This window comes from Rhipicephalus microplus, chromosome 6, assembly GCF_043290135.1.
Source record: "Rhipicephalus microplus isolate Deutch F79 chromosome 6, USDA_Rmic, whole genome shotgun sequence".
In the NCBI taxonomy this organism is placed as follows: domain Eukaryota; kingdom Metazoa; phylum Arthropoda; class Arachnida; order Ixodida; family Ixodidae; genus Rhipicephalus; species Rhipicephalus microplus.
The window spans coordinates 193,680,007-193,692,938 of NC_134705.1; the positions used below are offsets into that span (position 1 = coordinate 193,680,007).

General features: G+C 44.1%; 1 protein-coding gene across 4 annotated transcripts in view; it reads right to left on the reverse strand.

Moving 5' to 3' along the window:
* Positions 1-2,199: 2,199 nt before the first annotated feature.
* Positions 2,200-12,932, reverse strand: part of LOC119167870 (uncharacterized) — a 28,603-nt gene continuing 17,870 nt past the window's right edge. Inside the window, exons 8-13 of one of the 4 annotated variants that reach the window (XM_075865678.1) lie at positions 12,403-12,441; positions 9,298-9,330; positions 6,925-7,023; positions 4,633-4,719; positions 3,055-3,128; positions 2,200-2,452 (exon numbers count right to left, since the gene is read on the reverse strand). In XM_075865678.1, the coding sequence (XP_075721793.1) occupies positions 3,061-3,128; positions 4,633-4,719; positions 6,925-7,023; positions 9,298-9,330; positions 12,403-12,441 (326 nt within the window). In that variant the 3' untranslated portion in view covers positions 2,200-2,452; positions 3,055-3,060. Of the gene's footprint in view, positions 2,453-3,054; positions 3,129-4,539; positions 4,720-6,924; positions 7,024-9,297; positions 9,331-12,402; positions 12,442-12,932 lie in introns of all 4 variants that reach the window. The other 3 variants (XM_075865676.1, XM_075865675.1, XM_075865677.1) reach the window with 3 other exon arrangements.

A 12,932-nucleotide genomic window follows, 5' to 3' on the forward strand; every position in this document is an offset into this window, starting at 1 on the left:
GAGTGGGGCGAAGCATACGTCCGTCCATTCGTTCTTGCTTCCGTCCGTACAGGCGTCCGTCTTTGTGAGCGTCCATGCATCCATCCGCCCGTCCGTGTGTGCGTCTGTTCGGGCGTACGCACGTCCATCCGTGCGGACGCACCTTTCTGCGTGTCAATTCGTCCAATGTGACAATTCGTGTCAATGCATCTTTCTGTATGTCAATTCGTCCATCTATTCAACACTCCAAGTACCACCATCTCGCATCCTTTTATCATATATTCCGCACATAGAAGCACCGCCATCCAGCGGACATTCCAAGGACTAAACGAGAGGTGGCACACGAACACTTTCTTAGGGCTTGCGCTTCGTGTCTACTTCCAACCTTTAACGACCTCGAGTTCATGGTATAGTTCACTGTATTCATGGCAATGCGGCTCAACGTTCGCTAAACCTTTCTAAAACCAAGGAGGTTACGCCCAGCGAGTAACGTAGCAACCCTTTCTTGTCAGATAGTGGTCAATGTGCATGCCAATGGCTGCTAATTGGGAATGAGAGAATGGGGAATTCGGCTTTTAGCTAACACGTACACTGCTAATTTTTTTATTGTTTAACAACGCACAGGAGAAATCTCCCACCGGCACCACCTTGCAAGTCAAAGCGTCAGACTGCTTACGCACTACGACTACGACGACGGACGAACGGGTGCCGCTTTAAGGAGCTTCGCCCCTAAAAAGCAAGATTGTTGTGGCAGTATAGTTATACGGACACTCACGGAAGTCTTTCGCATCCGCATATAGGCATCACCGTCATGTTCCATATAAAGTCTAAAGTGATAATGTCACCTTCTCTCTCGTGTACTTTGCGTGGAAGTAGCACGTACGTGAGCACTGAGCACGAATTCGGAGGACACCCGCATGAAACGAGCTAGCCATGTGTGTTGCACGAAGAGTAAATGCGATAACATCGCCCCTTCAGTGAGGATTGCCATAGGGCGCTTTTCAAGCAGAGAGCGAATGCCCCGGCGTTGTTTCGTCAGCCGAAAGAGCATGCAAAGGCACAGGTGGGGGAAGCGCTGGTTGGGTAGCAACGGCTACCTTTGATGAAAAGGGCATGGTCATGCACGCTGTCTCGGCGCAGTAGGTGTGTCGTACGCCTTCATACGTGCCCTGCTCTCACCGCTTCATCGCGTTGTTTTGTCGCGTTCTTTTGTGTGTACCATCACTGTCTTGTGGAGCTACGCAAGATGTGATTCTGTAGACGTTAGCTGCTAGTATTACTTCGTATAAAATTCTGCTCTTTCTGGCGCATTCTTTCTTTCATCCTGGTGGCGAAGCTGTGGGTTTTGTAAAGAAACCCACAGCACAATGTGCCAACGCTAAGGCTTGAAAACGATCTATGCTGCTCCTAAAATCCAGAACGTTGTTGACGTTTTAGTTTACCTGAGCCGCATTTTAAACAGCATACGGTTTTTTTTTCATTATGTTGGCTGAGATTAGCGTCTGTCAGCACACAGTGGAGTCCTATAAGAAAAGCCTTTCAAGGTGTACCCTATTAGGTGGTGAAACCAAAGGGCGACTGTAGCCTCAATTCTGTCGCCTATACATCAATCATAGGATCACTGAGAAGTCCGCATTCTGTGTGTTTTGGCTTTCCACCATAGCAAACAATCAACGTTCTTGTCACTTCAATTCGGACTCTTCGATGGACCTGGCAGTTTTCCGATGAATTCAATCAGTTTGTTGAAAGATGTAGATCTCAAGTTACAAAATGTAGTTTTGAACGCATGGAAGCCTCGGTCGTCACCTTAGGTCTTGACGAGCCTACCTATTTTTGTGACCACCATATATAAGTATACAAAGTTTAACGAAATAAGCATTTAAGTAACAGATGATGACGACGATGATCATTTCATCGTAAGCAGTTATAGGCTTTTTCGTTCGAAGTATACTGGCAACCTGCCATTTATATTTTCAGAATACCCATGCATTCCACTTTTTATACTTTGTTACTTGAGTCTCCCATTTCGGATCTTCAGTCCATCGGCTTCAAATGTACATATTCATTTGCACCTTGCATTGCCTCGTTACCTATTCTTAAGCGCTGTTTTCTTTAAAATGTTAAACAATACACTAGTTTTCTGCACATTAGTTTATAGACCGACCAATTTGATTTGAATCTGAGTAGATATATGATAACAGTTGCACAAAATACCATGGCTGAAGATGAAATCAGAGGTTTTATTCAACACAGTGGCAAATGTGTAACATATAGCAGTCAATGTTTTAAAATAAATTCTTTGAAGTGGTCCACTGAAAAATGTACGGCTCAACTGTTGTCCGTTGGCTTCGTTTCTTGCTCTTGTGCCCACTGTAAGCTTTCTAGTGCTTGTAACAATTAAATATGGGGTTGATGTTGTCTTGGCACCTCACAGGATGGAGTGGATCGACATCTTCCCACTGTGTGCAGAACTCTGAAAAAGTTTGCAAAGAAAAAAGAACTTACAAGTTATACAAGTAATTATTTTTGCAATCAAAGTAGCATACATATGGTGCATCCCAGGCTGCAGCAGCTGAATTTTCGATGAAGGCAAAATGCTGTGGGTCCGTGTGCTCAGATTTGGGGGCACGTTACAGAACCCCAGGTGGTCGAAATTAGAGGAGCCCTCCACTACGACGTCTCTCATAATCATATGGTGGTTTTGGGACGGTAAACCCCACGTATCAATCAGTACACACACGGTGCAGTGCGAACTGATTGTTGGTTTGTATTTGTATGTGTTCGCTCCTTTCTTTTCGCATCATTTTTAGCTCAAATGATCAAACTTATTTACGTAATATTGCACTTAGAGCTGAGTTTCTAAGTTTTCAAGCATGAATACTATACGTTTTCCAGAGTAAGGAAACAGATGGCAACATAAAGCGGAAGCTGATGTCCTTGCTAGCTCATACACAAGGAAGGGTGTATTGCCTCAGCTACGTAATGTTCATCAAAATCATTTGTTTACAGCAGCTATTTGTAATATTGTAAATTAGGTATAGTAATAATAGTATGCAGATGATGCTAAACACCTACCTTTTTTTACTGTCCGCTTACTCTTCGCGATTCTTGTTTGTTCTTGTCGTTCTCTTTACTGTTCTTGCCATCACCTTAATCCAAGAACGTCCCAAACAACAGAAATGTATGTTAGTGGAATATCTGATCGCATTTTTTGTCACGCGAACATTTGTGCGACGTGCCCCCCTATGTGCTTAGAATGCCACACTTATTCTTTGATAGTCTCGTGTCATTTAATACACAGCATTAGCAGGAGTATGTAGTAGTCGGTTATGTTGAAGCCGTCGTTATTATTATTATTATTATTATTATTATTATTATTATTATTATTGTTGTTGTTGTTGTTGTTGTTGTTGTTGTTGTTGTTGTTGTTGTTGTTGTTGTTGTTGTTGTTGTTGTTGTTGTTGTTGTTGTTGTTGTTGTTGTTGTTGTTGTTGTTGTTGTTGTTACAAAGTTTATCAAATTTCTGTGGGTTTGATATAGCTTGAATAGGAACTGGCTTTTTCACTGCCTGACACATTTTGGACTTTATGTTTTTGTATTGTAGTTTTCTGCAATAGGTTTTAATATGCAAGTTGCGTGCTGAATGTGTCGTAAAGCTAATAATGGTCATTGTTCAGTAAATAACGCAATCTTATATCACTATTTCAATGTATAAAATATTTTTAGTGTCAGATTCCGATTATTGGACCATGTGATACCTTTAGAAAAGAAGTTTGCAGGCTAGTTGGTTCCTTATTAAGTTGTAAAGGTGTGGCACCATAACGTAAGCATGCAGTGCGAAATGTTGATTATCATGCCTGTTTTTCACGTTTCATTGACATTGTCTAGCCTAGTGCTTTTTATAAGCTACAGAACATTTACACTTACAATCACAGTCAATATTTTTTCATTGTGTTATCTCTCTGCGCAACGTTATTTAGAAGACAGTTCTTTACATTCACGCCTTTTGTTTGAAGCATTGGCAATATTCGCGAAATGTAAAAGTTGTGAAGCAACAGCATTTTGCACAAGAAACGGGCCCACTGTTAACGTCTGTAAGTTTCTGTCAAGTCAGTCCTTCACAAAAAATCTGAAGTGAACTACAAAATCACCCACTATTATTCTTAATTGCAAGATAACTGCTTCACGGGCTCTAAATGTTAATGCACTGTGGCAGTAACCAGCCAATGTAGTCGAATGGGTGAATGTGCAGACAAAAAACGAAGGCACGCAACGTTTAAAGACGCATGAATTTCCCTAGCCCTCCACTCAGACATTCTGTTTTCGAGAATAGGGCTAGGCCTGAATGGTTGAAAAAAAAAACTAATTGTTGAAGGGAGCGCTGTCGCTTGAGCCATCATTTCGATAGGGCAGTTGTCTTTTTATGGGTAACCCGATGAAGACAAGTGCCCCGATCGATGCGGCGACGCTCCTTCTTCAATATTATCTCATCACTTTATATATCTCATTCTGTTTAACATTAGGCAGATAAAAATAGCACATGCACGCGTTTATGAGAACCTTCGTCTTTTTGGTTACTTTCTTTCTTCTTCTCTTCCTCCTTTTTCACTTTTTTCTTCTTCTCGTCTTTGTCTTCCTCCTCGTCGTCCTTACCCTTTTTGTTATTGTTTTCATCCTTTTCCTTTTCCTTCTCTTTTTCCTTGTCTCCGTTTTCACCATCCTTCGGAGAGTTTTCTTCGCCTGAAATGTTATTATTAGCACTTTATTGAATGATTTAAAATATGAACTGTTTTTAACATGGACGTGCATACTAAGCGCAGCGATGGCCTTCCAGGGTGCAGTGCACCTGTCAACCTTTCTACATACGAAAGAAGCACCACTAGTAACACACAGGTGGCGACTGAGCATTTCAGAAGTAGACGTTTTATGAGTGCACATGAGTGCACTCTGACCTAAGTTTTTATTATACATAGTTACTCTAGATTGACCAACGAAATCATATATCCGCCATTGATGCACTCGACGCTGCACGTTCTTTTTTTTTTTATTTAAGACAGCCAAGTGCTCGTACAATTCATCTTGCTCTACCAATGGATGTCTTATAACAAAGAAATCAGTCACTCCTCTCTTTCTCTGGCACCTGTATGCTGGTTGCAAATAGCTAAATACTCATGAATTACCATGCTTTACTGGTATTTATTGTATGATTCACTAAAGTAGCTGCCCACACACCAGCATCCCACATAATTTTTTTGTTATTGTAAAATACTTAGGCGTTTGTGCCAGCAGGGCTGCGACTTTTGAGGCTTCAAAGATTACGCACTTTTAACAGCGCAAAAAGACACGATGGGACTAAATACAGTACACAGAGTGTTAAAAGAATTATTTTATGGTTACGACGCTGTCTAATGCAACTTCTGAGGGCAGCTGTTTAAGTGTTCTGATTCTGCGGTAAGTTGAGGCAAATTCTTCTGCTTCCGCGACGCACACCTCTGGACTCTGGCGTCTGTGGCATATGAGCCCCTTCTCTGTCAGAACATTTGCAGCAGCGGCCGACGACGCAATTTCACCAGTTGGGTCGCACATTATTGATGAATAGCTGGCTGTTACTGTTTTGTATAGCTATATGTAGACTGTTTGCATTAAGAAGCGACCACCTTTAGTAGCGTGACTGTCACGGACAACTTCGTGCAGCCCTTCTAGCACCAGCTACAGTGGACGGAGCGCAGAGTGATTGCCTAGCTGAAACCGGGAGACCGTGGAAGGCAGCGCGCGGGCGCGTTCCACAACAGTATTGATGCATGGCGGTGCGCACTACTGTGGCACCACGGTTTTCCCCCGGGAACCCGTCAGTTCACCACTGTTCTCTCCTCTTAGCGCTGTCCTCGTTATCATAGTCTTTCGACCTCCACTGTGATGCACGTCCACTCGCTTTCGTCCTCGTTCGCTCTATCAGTTCCGCTGAAGTCGACGGCGCTTAGAGAACGCGCCAAAGCACGCTAGAAACTCGTTTGTCCCCTCACGCGTTAAGCGCTTTTCAATTGTAATCATAGTATTCTAAAGAAACTCGCAATCATTCACCCTTATTAGAGTTGGATCATTATTCATAAGTTGTTCCTAGGAAAATTCCGCATTTAAAAGGGGCAAATGCATATTCCATAATCTTCGAAATTATTATTTTTCTCAGAGCATTAACACCTAAACACATGTGTTGCGATATTACACTATCCATCGCCTAAAGAAGTAATCCGACATACTATAGTCATGAGAGGTTATACGTAGTTTCTCAATCGTCGGCTTGGCTAGTGCAATGATTACGTTGTTAGGCTGCTAACCCGAAGGTTTCAGGTTTGATCTCGGCCACTGCGGTTGAATTCCAATGGAGGCCAAATTATAGTGTCCCGTGTACTCTGCGATGGTGGTGCGCGTTAAAGAATACCAGAAGGTGAAAATTTCCGAAACCCTCGACTAGGGCGTGCTTCATGATAAAATAATATTTCGTTTCTCCTTCATGAAACCGCACATATTAATGAAGCGAAAACTTTACTCGCTTTATGATAAGCGAAAGTTCACCATCCGAGGCGTCTCGTGTCGGCGGCGTCAACAGGAGTGATATAATTATTCATCGTCCCGCAATAAAATCAGAATATGCCATCATCACGAGATCACAGGTCGCCTAATTTTGTGACGTCGTCTCAACGTCACAGTGGTGTCGCATAACATGACGTCATACATGTGATGAGATCCACACGTGAAACCATTGCTTGATTGAAGGTGAGCTGATCACTGCAGCAGTGCACAGTGCACCCTGGAGGCACTGTGACCACGTGCTCACGGAATGACATTCTAGCACAATTTACTGAAATTCTGATGAGACAACTACGTGTCAGCTGCTTGGCTACGGTAATGCTCGTGGTCAATCAAAGGACACAAGCAAGTTCTCACCTTCTCCGTCTTTTTTTTCTTCCTCTGATTTTTTTTCGACTGCTGTCTCTCCTTTGGCACCTACGCCGTCTAGTCCATTCGTTCCGCCGCTGCCAAGATCTAGAAGCAAGCTGCAATTAATAAACTTCAAACTGCGTGCGTAAGCACAAAATTCATAACGTACATCACGTGCTCTACTTTTCAAACATTATCAGTGTTACTCCGTCTACGTTCACAATTTCAATGTGAATTCTCGATACACACAAATACCTATATGTTGTAACCTAAAATAGTTTACCAAAAAACTACTCGTATAGAGTCTGCTGGCCATAACAATTCCCCCTTTATGAAACGGGCATTGCTAGCTTAAAATTTGATTTTCTTCGGGTCTGATTTGGGTAATTTGCCACATGAGCGCAGCAGGGTGAGGGTACTGTGAAGCTGCTTAATAAGCTGTAAGACGGTAAGTTGGGCCAGTTGGTTGGGATCCATCGTGAACTTGCTTACAGCGCAACACCAGAAAAAATACAGGACAGGGAAGGAGCAAAAGACAAAAAAATACGGCGTTGACTCACAACTGTTGTTTATTAAAAAAAAAACGGGGTGGAAAGTGTATATATAGGTACTGGCAGCCTACATCACGACATGCGCAGAATACGAGGTGCACCGAGGTAGCGTTGTCACACTCATGGCAATAAACAAGACTGGCCTAAATAACTTAATTCTTTTTCATGCAGTGTGACGGATGGTTGACTAACGCACTTGCTACCCCTAATCTTTATAAGATATTCCTCAGCGATTTCTCTAGTTAGCTGCTTAAAATGCTTGAAGATGATATTGGTTCTCTCAAAAATGGGACGACAACCGCATTACCTGCAATGTTCCGGCAGATGAAGTCGCGCGATCCCTTGAAGAGACAACTCATGCTCCCTTAAACGAACATTCACACATCGTTTCGTTTGTCCCACGCACTACCCACCACACGATAATGGAGAAATACACAGCTTTTTTTACGCATATACTTTTTCACGCACTCCAGTTTATCCCCACACCCAAAAGACCAAAACTATTTCATTAAGATCTGGAAAGAACGGTTTCTTATAGCAAATAACTTGTGGTGTACACATATCCCGAAGGAGTACGGCCACCAGCGTGGGTCCGGTCTTAGCGAGCTGCAGGGCACGCGTTAACCGTCGCCGTGGCGAGAGCACGATACTGCTCAAAGTCGCAACACTTTATTGTGGCAACACCAAACGCAGTACAGCCCGTTGCAAAAAGGCGCGGCGGGAAAGCAAGTAGGCTTATCTACGCCACGGGCACAAAGTACTACACAGGGTGCCACGAGCACGTCTCCGCGGTAAAGGTGATCCACGGAGACACCGGGGCCAAGGCCCGGTTGCTCGAGCGAGGGCAAAGGCGCTCGCGTTGGCTTCGGAGGGAGACGGGTCGGCGTAGCTAGGCCACGCACTAGGACACCGTACTGCCCTTCGGCCGTGAGTACGCAGCGGGGCAACAAAAGATGAGCGTTCGCCTCGGACGCGAGGCAGCGTCAGCGAAGTCCGACGAGCCCCGAGCGACGGGAGTCGACGGACGGAAAAGATTGCGTGGCTCGCCGTCTGCTGTCCCGGACTGTACTCACTACTCCTGACGAAGCGCGCGAAAACCTCTCGGGAGCCTCCGCGCGCGGCGCCACAGTCAACATCCGCTACCGGGTGAGGGAGTTAAATGTCAATCCGCTCACCCACCACGGCAGTCAGCAAAGGAGGGCAGACATGTCGGGACATGAGAACGGCAGAAAAGGCGGCAAAGCCCGCGCAAAGGCAGCGGGCTAGCCTCAATTCCCACAAACTCATTCACCACTTTCGCACTAGAATGAAATCAGACAACAAAAAAGAGAGATAGACTGTTGAAAGCAACACTAGCACTCATGCTAAGGAAAAAGAGTCAGTGTATTCGTCAACAAAAATTTTCAACAATATTCTGGCTACTAAAGCATACACACCACACATGCAAAAATCAACAAGCTACCTCACCATCGAGTGAAGATATTCCAACGCAATGCATACAGCGTCAGGCTCAGGTGCTGTGCCGAGAAGATTTCAAACAACTCATTTAGACATCCAAAGTATTCTCACAAGGCTGACGTCTAACGGCACATATAAGATCTGCTGCACGCCGACGTGGCAGCTCTACGTAGTTTACTAAATTCTGATTATGAAGCACTCAAAGCTCTTGCAATATATGGTAGTCAAAGTGGTCAGTATAAAGTTGCTCATCATCTTTAATTACACTTGCAATTTTGCTACCTCATCCCTAACAGTGGCCAAGAGTCATTCCTTTTTTTTTTTAATTTCACCACTGATTCATTCTGAAAGTGCGGCAGATAATGCTCACCTGCATTCGAAGACCTACTGGACGATCCATCACCTACAAAAAAAGAGCATGCCGAGTGTGTTGCCCATTAGGCCTTGTTAAAAAAAACTTGTTATTTTGATTGCACTGTGAAATTAGTGCGCTAGTAGATTAAGAGGGTATTTCTGAGTTACTCTTCACGGAATCACATATCACATAAAGAACACAGCAATACACGCAATCGATTACTATTTTATCCATGGCAACTGGAATTCCTAACCTAGAAATATTTTTGTGCAATTTTGAGGAGAGCGCTTTTCACCAGTGCACAGCTATTCATCGTTGTGCAGCGGTGTCATTCAGTGCGTCACTAAAAATGACTTTCGTGAACTAAATGCCGGCCAAATTACACGACACCTTGTTGTAAGGATAGAGTGAAAATAGCTTATCTTCATGCATCAAGCGTCGCAAGTGGAAAGTCAGAAAGCGGAAGTGGTAGTGACGCGATACACGAGAGTTGAAGGAGTAATTCTACCCATCGCAAACAGCATTGCGATTATTTGCCTTCCACGCACGCAGACAGACTATATACATCTTCAGTTAGGCAGGTAACACTTAATACCACTTGCCGATAATCAGTAATTTAATCCAGGATTGCTGTAGTGGTATCTCTCATACTGTGCCCACTGGTCCATTTAAACTTCGAACTTGACCCATCACTAGTCCATTTCCTGACACAGGGTAACAATGTTGGCATGAAGAACAGCATTCCTTTTCTTGAAGTGAGCACATCGAGTAGTCTTGTGACAGTGAAGATTTTCTAGCTTGGCGTAAAGGGTGGGTGGGACAGTACCTGAAAATTCTCATCGTCATGAACGGGTGTGTGCACCCGAATATGGGAAAATCCCACCACTGACCACAATGGCGTGGCCTCTTATAACCCTGAGAACAATCACAGAGATAAAAGCAGATATGCAAACGGATAAACGAACTGAGAGACGGGAAATAAATATATAGAAAGAAATAAGGGGCAAACTTCTTGCCAAAAAATCTCAGCATATCCACGGAGTGAATGATCATTGGTTGGGCGAAGCATCCGATCGTCAATCCGTCCGTACTTCAGTCCATTCATGCGTCCGTCCGTGAGTCCATTCGTGTGTCCGTCCATACGTGTGGCCATCGGTGCGTCCGTCTGTCAATGCGTCCATCCACGCGTCCATCCGTGTGTCCGTTCTTCCATCTGTCCGTCCGTTCATCTGTCCATCTGTGCGTCTGTTAGTGCAGCTGTTCCTCTGTCCATCGGTCCGTCCATGCGTCCGCCCATCCGTCTGCCTGTCCGTCCGTCCATCCATTTGTATGTCCGTCCGTCCGTCCGTCTATCTAGTAAACACTCCAAGTACAAGCATCTCACATCTTTTCATCTTATATTCATCATATACAAGTGCCGCCATTCAGCGGACTCCACAGCGCTCTTTCGGGTATGTGCCACCGGTGGTTACGCACTACAACGAGGGACGCACAAGCCACGTCATAAGGAACTTCACCCCTAAAAACTTCTTCAGAAGGCATGATTTGCGTACGCGTATCCTCGATCAGAATTCCAGCGTCCTAACCACTCGCCATCCAGGCACGCTGGCCGAGCGTATCATAGCCTTGTATCATCATCATCATCGTCGTCGTCATCATCATCATCATCATCAGCCTGACTACGTCCACTGCAGGACAAAGGCCTCTCCCATGTTCCGCCAGTCAACGCGGTCCCGTGCTTGCTGCTGTCAATTTATACTCGCCAACTTCTTAATCTCATCTGCCCACCTAACTTTCTGTCTCCCCCTAACCCGCTTGCCTTCTCTGGGAATCCAGTTAGTTACCCTTAATGACCAGTGGTTATCCCGTCTACGTGCTACAAGTCCGGCCCATGTCCATTTCCTCTTCTTAATTTCAACTATGATATCCTTAACCCTCATTTGTTCCCTAATCCACTCTGTTCTCATCTTGTCTTTTAAGGTTACACCTACCATTTTTCTTTCCATTGCTCGCTGCGTCATCCTCAATTTAATGCGAAAGTAGAGAAGAAGCAGGCTGGAGACCAGGCAGTGGGAAATTATGGCATCAGTGATATAAATACCAGAGGATAGCTACTAGTAGAATTCGCAGAACGCAATAGCCCTGTATAGTACAATGCAATGAGGAGGTGGGAATGGGGAGGGAGTGTGAGGATCAGAGATGTGATTGTGTGGAGGGGAGATATTATGAGGGGAAATAGTAAGGCGTAGCACAGAAAGAATAAGAAAGATAGAAGTAGACATCCCTGGAGGAAGCCGCGCATCTGGAAGTTAGACGTGTCGGTCGATGCGAAGCACGAGTGGCGACAGGCCCGCGGTTAGCAGCGCCAAGCTTTGCATGACTTGGCGCATGCTACCCGCATTTCTTTTTTGTTATTTTAACGTCATTAATTCCGTGCTGCTGCGTCGGAGTTGTTCTTTAGAAGTTGGGCGAAATGTAAATGACATCTGATGTAACATAGACAAAATAAAAGTTCAAGGCAAGATGGAAGTTTGACGAGATGGACAATCTTAAACACTGGGTCATGATGGGGCCAACGTTTCTCGATGCGGTCTTGCCTTGTTCAGAACTTTCATTCAGACAAAACCACTTGTTCACACGTTGGTCCCGGTGACACACCGTGTTCCAAGGATTGTTCACGTCTATCGGGTATAACGTGTGGTATTGCTTCATTTAAACATTTTATTATATCTTGTGCTGAACATTATCTTGGCGTGCTCGTGAGTTTGTGAGGCGTAACTTCGGTGTCACAGGTATAACTTTATTGGGTCTCCCACTTTTTTTTTAAGGACACTTTTATGTCTTTTTCCACAGGGTCCTAGAATATGTTTATGGTCTACCAATCAAGGAGAAATTTGATAGCTGACAAGTTTTTCAGCGTAACCCTCCTTAGATCAAATAATTTCCCTATTGCAAAAAAATATTGCAGATTTATATTCAATGAGCAGAAATAGCACTCCCAATGAAAATAAGTAATTAGCACTCCCAATGAAAATAAGTAATTCTATTTGCAACACTGTAAGCAGCGTGAACCATAAGCACGAAACAAACATTCGGTAATAAATTCGCGCTTCCACCTACCAAAGCCACCTCCCATGCCGTTGTTTGTCCCAGCGCCACCTAAAAGAGTTAAAATGGCGTTCACACACAATTCATCGCTACCAAAAGAAGCACAGCGTAAACGTGGCATAGAGGAGATAATCATTCGTATCTCTGATAGCAAGCTACCCTAGCACACACATAAAAAACCGAGTCTTAAATTGCCGCGTCAGAATTATGGACAATTCTGAAAAGAAACACAGGTCAGACGGTCTCTCCCTCACCCAAAAGTACGCATCTCTGCGATCAGCCGTAAATGAATTTAAATAACTCTCTATTGTATATTTTGGTGTTCATAACTTGTCGGTGAACACTGACTACATTGTATTCGAAAAGGGTAAAAAATGGTACCCAGATGCTTTTGAGTTTTACACAACCACAATGTTTCATTTGAAAATAAACATTGCAATAATGGCTCCACACGGACGTAGAGCACTAAACATTTAGTGAATTCCTAGGTGTGGTTATCATTATTACATTGAGTCGGGAGTGCTTGCAGACAGCTTGCAAGT